At 38.9% G+C, this 9,803-nt stretch overlaps 1 protein-coding gene across 1 annotated transcript; it reads left to right on the plus strand.

Annotated features, from left to right (window-relative positions):
- Positions 1-7,555: 7,555 nt before the first annotated feature.
- On the plus strand, positions 7,556-8,425 carry LOC103719548 (aspartic proteinase CDR1-like). The gene has a single exon (XM_008808841.3). The coding sequence runs from the start codon at positions 7,556-7,558 to the stop codon at positions 8,423-8,425; it is 870 nt and encodes a 289-aa protein (XP_008807063.3).
- The last annotated feature ends 1,378 nt before the right edge of the window (positions 8,426-9,803 follow it).

Genomic DNA, 9,803 nt, shown 5'->3' on the forward strand with positions numbered 1-9,803 from the left:
TTATATTGTATTATCATACCATTGTCACATTTGAGTTCTTCAGGTATACTTACAATTACAACTCTCATAACTTCTGATCTTCCTAGATAAATATTTAGCACTGCTTCTTTGATTACAACAACAATAACGTCACCAATATGAGCATATTGGTGATTACCAACTCCTATAATTCGAATGCACATCAATTCTCGAGCTTCGCTGTTATCCGCTACATTAAAAAGAGGTTGAGGTTGAATCATATATTTTTTATTTGAATATGTTATTTCAATGCAAAGAATGAAGGAAAAAAAAGAAATATTACCCATGCAAAAATAGATAAACATGAGGTTGTTTTATCATCCTCAATATTCCTTTTGTTTAGTTCTACATCCCCATCGTAAAGTAATAAATTGAGTTCATATAGCCATTTTGCATGCAGTTATTTCAATAACTGCACTAACTTTAGGTTTTGGTACTCCAGCCATTTCAAAAGGTGTTCGATTCGGTTTAATAATAGATACCCAATATTCAAGGGATCCTTTTTTTGAACCTATATGTATTTCCATAGATCTTACTCTAACAAGTTTGTCGAAAAATATACGTACCCATATTTTCCACCACAATGCGCATATTATGTCATTGCTCTCCGCTTTGCTTCTATCTATCCAGCTATAATCCAAGAAGGTTCAAGCGCCTGAACAGAATATCTATCAAAATAAATATGATTGCCTCTGTCACGCTCTGAACCCATCACCTGGGTCTACCACGTGACACGGCCGCATGAACCCTCGAGCAATGCTCTCGAGATCATGCAAGACTTAAGATGAACAAATATCCAATAACTTAATAGCTACTAGCTAAATAATTTAACTAAATAGATCCACCATATTCAAATAATCGACCCTGTTCTATTACAAGATATTCAATTGTCTATTGGCATCAGAAAATAGACTAACTAAATACTCCATCCCTCAAACTCTATGCTTGACCTATTCGAGACTAAGCATTCTGCAATTTTAGAAGAATAAAAAAGAGGTGGTGTGAAATTTGCAGCCTAATAAGAATTTTCACACACATACCCCTCTTTATAATAATAAATGAGAGATTATTAAATAATTATTATTTATATAAATTTCATGCATCAAAATACCATAATCATAAAATGTGCATAGGAAACACACATCAATAAATCTCATCTCATAAATTTCTTAAATTAGCAATATCGGATCCGATAATATTTAGGTTCTCAACTCTGGACTACCATAACCATATTTTCGGCCCGTGGAGGGGCATTAACAGTACCACATTTCTGGCCCATAGTGGGGCATCAACAGTACCATATTTTTAGCCCATGATGAGGCATCAATAATACATTTCCAGCCTATGGCGAAGCATCAAAAAAGTGGCTAGTCCAAAGCATCATAAACCATAGTTCAATTACATACTTGTTATGTGAATATAACTCAATACTATACTCTTTTACAAAATTCAATGCACACAAGTATCAAAGTCCACACAAATCAGAATTGGTAATATATGATACGTTCTTTTATAAAGATCCACATATACTTAACAAATAAGTATATAGTATACATCCATCATATACCATACAAAGCAAAATCAGTAATGCATAAAATAATTTATATATATATATATATATAAGCGATTAATGATCAAGAGTTCTTACCTCTACCGGTCTCAAACTCAAGTACAGCGAACATGGATCCATTCCTCGATCTATTAACTTAGTGCATCAAATAAATTTGCCTAAGACCTTCTTGCCCGGAAGATTTTCCAACTACAAAGCTAAATCTCATCATCAGAATAATCATAATCGTCCATAGATTATAGAAAATGATCATAACGAGGTCAGTATGAACCCTCTCCTAGAGCAGCATAATGCCAACTCGGAACCCTCCTAGGGCTGCATATCGCAGACCCATTAAGATGTTTGGACCTCCACCGATCTGTAGGATTTCTAGAGAGAGAAAGAGTGGTGAAGAATGAGAAAGAGAGAAGATGAGAGAGAAAAGAGAAGAGTGAGGAAAGAAAAGAAAGAGAACTTTCTCTCAGAGCCTAAGACTCTAGCGAGTGCTCAACTGAAATCTTCGATGAGCACTATCAGCTAAAGTCGTTGGATGCCACGAGGAGAAAGAGAAAGAAATCGGCGGTGGTTTAGCGGTGGTGATCAGCAAAACCTGTCAATAGTGAAGCGAAAGAGAGTGTGGGAGTCTTTAAATAGCTATTGGAGGCAAGATTTTCTAGCTCTCATAGAAAATAGAGAAGAAAGTAAAGTTTTCTCATACTCTAAGTCAAATAACGCTCTATCTTTTTTTCTATCTCCTACTCTAACTCTTACATTTGGGTGTTACAGCCTCGACAGGATAACTTCTTCATTCTTCCTCTATGTTGTTTACATAATCTGGTTCTTTTAAGGTTATAGTTGATGTTTGTTTGATTGTTTCCAAATTCCATCTCTATTATAGAACTGGACATAAGAGTTTCTTCTCATTCGATAGGTGTCAAGTGGAAGTATAGTGATTTATATAGTTGAGGCATTCTAACAAAATGAGAGATTTGAACCTTGTTCCTACATGACATGATCAATTCGATCAGGCACTCGCTATCTATTTTCATTGTTCAACTGCTTAACAACATGATAAAACTAGAAACTCGGCCCTCCCCTCTATCTATCCAAGGGATGGAGGCGCAGAGGCCTTGGTGTCCCTTCCAATTAAGAATTGGGGCCTCACAATCACTAGCCAATATACTTTTCTCCCGTGCCTTTCTTCATTCATGGTTCGATATTCGAGTGTCCTAAGTATAGAGGAACCACACTAATCTGTGCCGAATTTGGTAGATGGATCTGCCATCCACTTTACCCACCTAAATAAATCTCGACCAGCAATTTAATTCGTCATGCCCTGCATCATGTTTCCTCCAAGCAATGCCGTATCTTAACCGTCAAGATTGCAAATGCCGAGTTTGCACAAAAGTATTATATGTGCACATTGGAAGTACAAGTGCTACCATGGTTCTTTTACGAGCATCGTGGTTCCTCCAAAGAACACAAATCTATACAATATAACAAAAGATCTTTTCAACAGGATTGCACATAATATGTATATAGTAAATACCTACCATTTATTTGATAAACAATTTCTTAAGCTAAAACTATTTATTAATATTCTTCTATAAAATTTCATGTGTTTCAAAAAATTTAAGAAGGGCCAAATACTTTTGTTATATATGCCACATAGATTGTAGAGATATCTATTTAGAGCAATAAATAAAAATTTAATTGAAAGACTTCTAAAAATTTTTAAAATTTATTATCTATTTAGCAAAAAATTCTTTAGATAAAGCTATCTATTACTCTTCTCTTAGAAAATTTTAAATATGAGTATTTCGGGAAAAGGTTATCAGCTATTTAACAAAAAGTTCTTAAGAAAAAAAGCAGATGTTAATTTTTTCAAAAAAAAAAAACATCACATGTCAATGGATCAAAAAAACTAATAAGAAGTTCCAACCTCATTATCATCTTCAACTTTTTGCTTTTTATCTTCCGTGCTAAGATTATCTATATATTTGGAGTAGTAAACAGACTCTTGATGACAAAAAAGAATGTTCAAAGAAGCGGAATATAAAAAGGTTACCATAGCATGGGAAGGGTATACCTCTTCAAAATCTATGTAGCTAGCAAGCACTACAGTATGCAAATATTCATGCATATTTACAATTTAAAAATTTCTCTCTCTATGATTATTTACTATGTAACTATTACTCATGTTCATGACTATGCAAGCATTAGTTAATAATAGGTGCAACGTCTAATAATCATGAAAATGTTACACTACTCATTACTTATAATAAAAAAACATTATTTTGTAAGTCGGTCAAAACTTACCTGCGTACCAAATTTTGTGCAATGCACAGGTTTACAACTAGTATATATACTAAAATAGGGGTTTTGCTTATGCAAAGCTCTCCATTCACCATGTGGATGCCTATATTAATGATATTATTAATAAAGCTCTTTACTTTAGATAATAGGTATGGCTCTTATTTAATGTAATTCTTCATCATATAACAATATAATATTATTAATAAGAAGATTATTAGCATATTAAATTATATTAAATAAAAATTTCATAAGTACTACTAAATTGATACAAAAATTAATGAAATTATCAATAATTATATTTTCTTAATATATGATGATATATGCTTAATCTATATTTATTAAATAAAAAAAATCATCGGTATGACTAAATGAATATAGAAATTAATAATATTATTAATAACCATATTTGATTAATATATACTGATATCAATGAAAATATTTTTCATCAATTTTGTACCCTGCCAATATCCCGTTCAGGTAATTAGATTATACTAATATTTTGTTAAGTTTTAATACATCTTTATGATCATGATCCTACATAAAAATGAAAAGACAATTACTAATGACTTGCTATGCTGTATTTAAATATCCATAGATCTAATATTTTTTCATTTCATATTAAATATATGATGGATTATGATCTTATTATTTTATAATAATATATGATGGAGTATTTATTCAAAATGTTGCAAATGGCAAGTATGGTCTTTGTTTCTGGAGGTTTCGGTTGAGAAGATTACGTGATGAACTTTGATTTTATCCCCTCGTCCAAGGTGCATGCGCACGCAGGAGAAAAGATAGAAATGGTGGAGGTGAGGAATCAATTAGTGTTATAGACAACTAACATTTGCGGTGTAGTCAGCAAAAATGGATGTTATGAAACTTTTTCAAGTCTTTTCACGGCATCAATGATGTAATATAAATGGAAATTTAAATCTTGTTATCCTGTTTTAATAGCTACTATATAATTGGAGATCCTATGGCTCTTATGGGAGCTTTTATAAGACCCATAGATAAAGTGAAATCCGTGCTAAAGATTAATTAGGGGTGGACCAAGTTGGAAATGGGTCGGAGCCCAAGCCTAACTTCTGGAACCTTGGGGCTTGAACCTAGCTTAATCCAAGCTCAAATTTATTATTAGGATAGAGTTTTTTAAGTTGGACCCAGCCATTTTTGACCAATCGAAGCAAGAATTTCGGATCAATTGGGCCAATTTGGGTTAAGCCTAGTCTTTCGGCTGAAACAAGCTTATTTGCGCTGGGCCTGATTGGGCTTCAGGGTGGGCATGGGCTCGAGCCAGACAAAGTAAGATTTGGAATAAAATTTCGAGCATAAACCTAGCCTGAAGCCAGAATAAATTTTTCAGAATGAGACATGTTCATAGGCCAAATGAGCTCGTCGAACTTGCTCAAGCCCGAAGCCTTTTGGGCCAGCTTGAGCCAAAGATTTAAGCCCATCGAGTCTGGCTAGACTTGGAAAATAGGCCCATTTGATAAACAAGCAAAGCTTGGAATTGAAGATTAAAGCATGGCTCGAGCTCAGTTTGGCCCGATTTTTTCTTTATCTTACATTATTTGGCCCGATCAAAGCTTGGAATTGAAGATTAAAGCATAGCTCGGCGGCCACGACCGACCTCTTCTTCAGCTTCCTCCCCTAACAGATCGGCGTGAGGTCGGTTTTCATGGTGGCAAAAGCTACAAAATCGAGGATAAGATCAGAATGTTGTGAAATGTTGGGCTCAAGCGAGGTCCATTTCCTCTTGTGTGTGAACAGACACCTCACAGTCTGGACGGTCACAACCGAAGGTGACGGCTGTTGAGCCTGATGAGAATGGTCTGACGACTAACTCCCTTCTGAGGTGCTAACCTTAGCATCACTTATGGTGGAAAAAGAGGAGAGGAAGATGAAGAGGAAGATGAGGAAGTGAAGAAGAAGACAAAGAAAAGAGGCCAAGCAGCCAGGGAACAGATACCCACCGAAAAACAGAGAATGCAAACGACGCTAGAGCCAAAGACGAGAAACTTCATCGAAGCATCACCCGAGAAGCTTGGACACTTAAGAACTCAAGCAGGGAAGCATATGAAGCAAGAAGTATAACTTGAAGGGAGGGGCCACCTTTATATACACGCGCAAACGACCTTGATCAGAGCATCAGTTCAGCTACCTAGCCAAATCGAGCTATGTGCCAACTTGGGGTATCGTGCGGACGATTCACCAAGATTGCTGCAGTAATGATGCCTTGAAAGAGCCCTACATAAATGGCGCCCTGGGGCAGCCCGTATCCAGTGATGCTTCGAGGAAGCCAATTGATGCATTTATTGACTCCTAATGAAGGCCTTGTCCTCGATCGAGGTAACAATTTGACTTTCATCACCCAAACTGAAATGTAGCTTGGTCTCAGACGTGGGCGATAAGCAATGGAAGAAATGTTGGATACCTCGATCTCGAACTAAAACGACCTCGATAACCTTGGTACAAACCGAGGTAGGCGACTTCAGCCCCAGCCAAAGAGCCAACCGACCGAGGTGAGCAACTTTGTCTAACCAAGGAGCCAATTGACACGTGCTTATAGGGACTGACAGTCCTGACAATTAGCCATCATGACAGCAATTGGCCATTGCAATAGCTCTGCATTCGGCATGCGGCAGTACTGTACACTGCCCATGTCCTAGCCGTATCGGCCACTGCCTGACAATTGATGCACACCACACCAACCCAGGTAATGACAAAATCAAACTCCTCTATATAAAGGGGCGATCCGGGGGACCTCATATATGCAACATGCAATGACACACAACTCAACACAATATCGTTCATAGAGAATACCACTTTGCTAAACTTTTTCCATTCCATTCTATACTTTTGTCACTCTATTCCGACTTAGGCATTGAAGGGTCTTCCGCTGGAAACTCTTCGGCAAGTTTAACCCATTCCTACAAAAATTTATTTCACAATTCCAAGAAAAATCATATACCTCGATAGGTGCTCCTCCAATGTTTTCTTTGGGAATGCTTAGCGCTTCAACAGTGGACATAAGTATGAGATTGACTATGGAGTTAGGATCAACTATCACTCTCTTCATGGCCACCCCATTCATTACCGTTGGCGATCCGTGTGGTGGATGAATAGAGTTTAAAAATGCTTTAAAATCTGTGAGGGGTACGATATAACGGTTGGTATTGTAGAAATGGATCATTCATTCTTTCTTACGAAAGAACGACCCGAACCCAAGCAACATGCTGTGTTTTATATATTACTTATATAGTGGTGCATAAAGCCATTATTGCCATCTTTAAAATCTCTTGGCCACGAAGCTCCTGCTTAGTATAGTATTGCTTAATCGGACCTTAGGGCCCAAAAGAAGTCACAGGGCCTTAAACTTAATAGATTAAAATTAAAATCCAATCTACTAGAAATAGGTACAATGTCACTATTAAAATTAAAATCCAACTTAATGGGCCTGATGACTCAGTTTTATATATGTACGGATCAAGAGCAAAGGCCAACTCACCCGGATAATCTCTAGGATGATGCATAATCCTTATCCAGATGGCGATCCGATTATGGTAACATGGGATGGTATAAAAAGGAGCAATACCCATGCAGAATTTAAACTAAATAGAGCAACCATTGAATTTCTTGTGCAGCTAATTAAACGTTCGAAGTCCCCCAATGGCCTTCGTTCCTCTTGCTCCTCTTCCTTCAATGAAGTCGTTCCTCTTGCTTCTCTTCCTTGTTGTACTCCTATTTCTCTCCCACCAGCAGCGCATCTGCCTCATTCACCGTGATTCCCCTGAGTCACCTCTTTTCGACTCAAGCAGCACCACGGACGAGAAGTGGCGGTGGTTCCACCAGCGCTCGGTTGCCTACCGAGACCACTTCCAAGCAGCCCTAGAGGGCTGCCGCAAGTCGCTGACGCCGCTGGCTAGAGAAGATGAGGAGGCCGGCTTCGATCAGATCAGTGGAGAATACGTGATGGAATTTGCCATTGGCACCCCTCCGGTGCGGGTGACAGGGATGCTAGATGTTCCGGGCGACTTCATCTGGACTCAGTGCGTGCCGTGTCCCGGCTGCAGCCCCTCTCCGAGCCCGCTCTATGACCCCTCCAAGTCCTCAACATACATCACCTTCTCTTGCTCGTTGATGGAATGCATTAGTCTCGAGAAGCATAAATGCAGTAGCAACGATACTTGCGAGTACATCCAGTCCTACGCGAACGACGTCCCGACCAGCAGTGTCCTCACCTCCGATGTGTTCATGATCAATAGTGTCTCCTACAATAACATGCCTTTTGGCTGTGGTAGTGATGACTCCTTTTATACAAGACAAGTTCCAGCAAGGGTGGGCCTCATCGGGAGCGACATGTTCTCGCTCGTGTTCAAATTTAGTTCTGCACCGTTTACCTTCTCTCATTGCTTTAGGAAGGATTGGGATGACCCCTTTGGGAACACCTCCAGCGATCTGCACCTCGGGACGGATGCGAGGTTGAAAGGCAGGACGTCGAGCCCCCTAACCAAGTGCCGTGTGGGCAAGACGGTGTAGTTCTTCTCGCCCACCTTGAGAGGGATGGGCGTTGGCCTGGAGAATCTGAACCTCACCGGAGAGTTGTTGGGTGGCAATTGTTCGACTGTCTTCACCTCGTCGACGCCCCTAACCTTCTTGAGGAAGCCGCTGTTCGATCTGGTGGTGTCCAAGGTGAGGAAACATGCGCGCGTCGCGGAGGCTCCACACAATCGGAGAAACTTTAGAACAAACTAATCCCCCCGAGGGGGACGAGGCCACAGTCTAAATGATCCTTGGGACTTGTGCTTCAACGGGACCTTTGACGATGTGGTGACGTTGGTGCCGACGGTGGCAGTTTCTTTTGATGGTGAATTGGTGCTAGCCTTGGAAAAGTCCCAACTATATGCTGAGGTGGATCATGGAAGGACCTGCCTTCTCATGGCACTGACCGATTGCGTTAACATGATCGGGACCTACTTTCAGATGAATAGGAATATTGGATATGATCTTCTTGGTCTTGACTATCGGCTGTATTTTGACCTTGATCAGTGCGACTAATAATTTCAAGTGCATGCATGTATCTCATCGGTAGATATATGCATTTAATTTATCTGCAGATTTAGATATAGATTGTAAAGATTTTAGTATGCATTGTCATATAATTAGTTGAAAACTAGTTGGAAGAATGCCGATCGTTCATGTTTCTAATATAAAGTCTTATATAGTATCACTAGTGTTCCATCCCTTGTTATCTATCTGTATACATGCAGGATTTTTATTATTCTACACCTTGCACCAATATTATGACGGATCCACCCATCAGCATCCGCTTTAACTCATTGATGAAAAGAAACACATACTTGAATAGCTTGTGATCCAATGAATAAAATGCAAAAAGAATAGCCACAACACCAGTTACACTAGAATGATGTCAGCACAGGAACAGAAATGTTGGGGTCGAGTTGGGGGTTAAGAAACTTTCCAACACAGGAGAAAGGTGGATTAAAAGCATAACATCACACTGGTATCTCAAGAGAATGCTGCATCCAAAAAAAAAGAGAAAGCAAGCGGTGCAAGAATAAATCAAAACAAGCAAACCCATTAACCTTTCATACGGCGTTTATCTAACATACATACATGGAAGAGAGGTCTAAATCTTTGAACAAAAAGATCCAAGCAACTGAATACACCATCCATTGATTGAACTGCCTATTTTGGATGACTGTCAAGATTGGCATCTCATATATATACAGGCTACAAGACCCAACTCTCATAAACCTTCAAGAGAGAGAACCAACTTAAGGATCAGAAGAACATAAAAAATAAGCAAACTAGGAACTCCATCATTCAAGAAGAATGCAGCCTGACTGGTTTCATAGGCTCCCGTCCCAACATCCAGTTGCAACGCTCCTCTAGA

The sequence above is a fragment of the Phoenix dactylifera genome, chromosome 2 (genome assembly GCF_051530095.1).
Source record: "Phoenix dactylifera cultivar Ajwa chromosome 2, Ajwa_hap1_PhDact_Kaust_v1.1, whole genome shotgun sequence".
Taxonomy (NCBI): domain Eukaryota; kingdom Viridiplantae; phylum Streptophyta; class Magnoliopsida; order Arecales; family Arecaceae; genus Phoenix; species Phoenix dactylifera.

What these genes read in the sequence shown, in the direction of transcription:
- LOC103719548 (XM_008808841.3), top strand. Translation starts at nt 7,556, where the DNA reads ATGGCCTTCGTTCCTCTTGCTCCTCTTCCTTCAATGAAGTCGTTCCTC.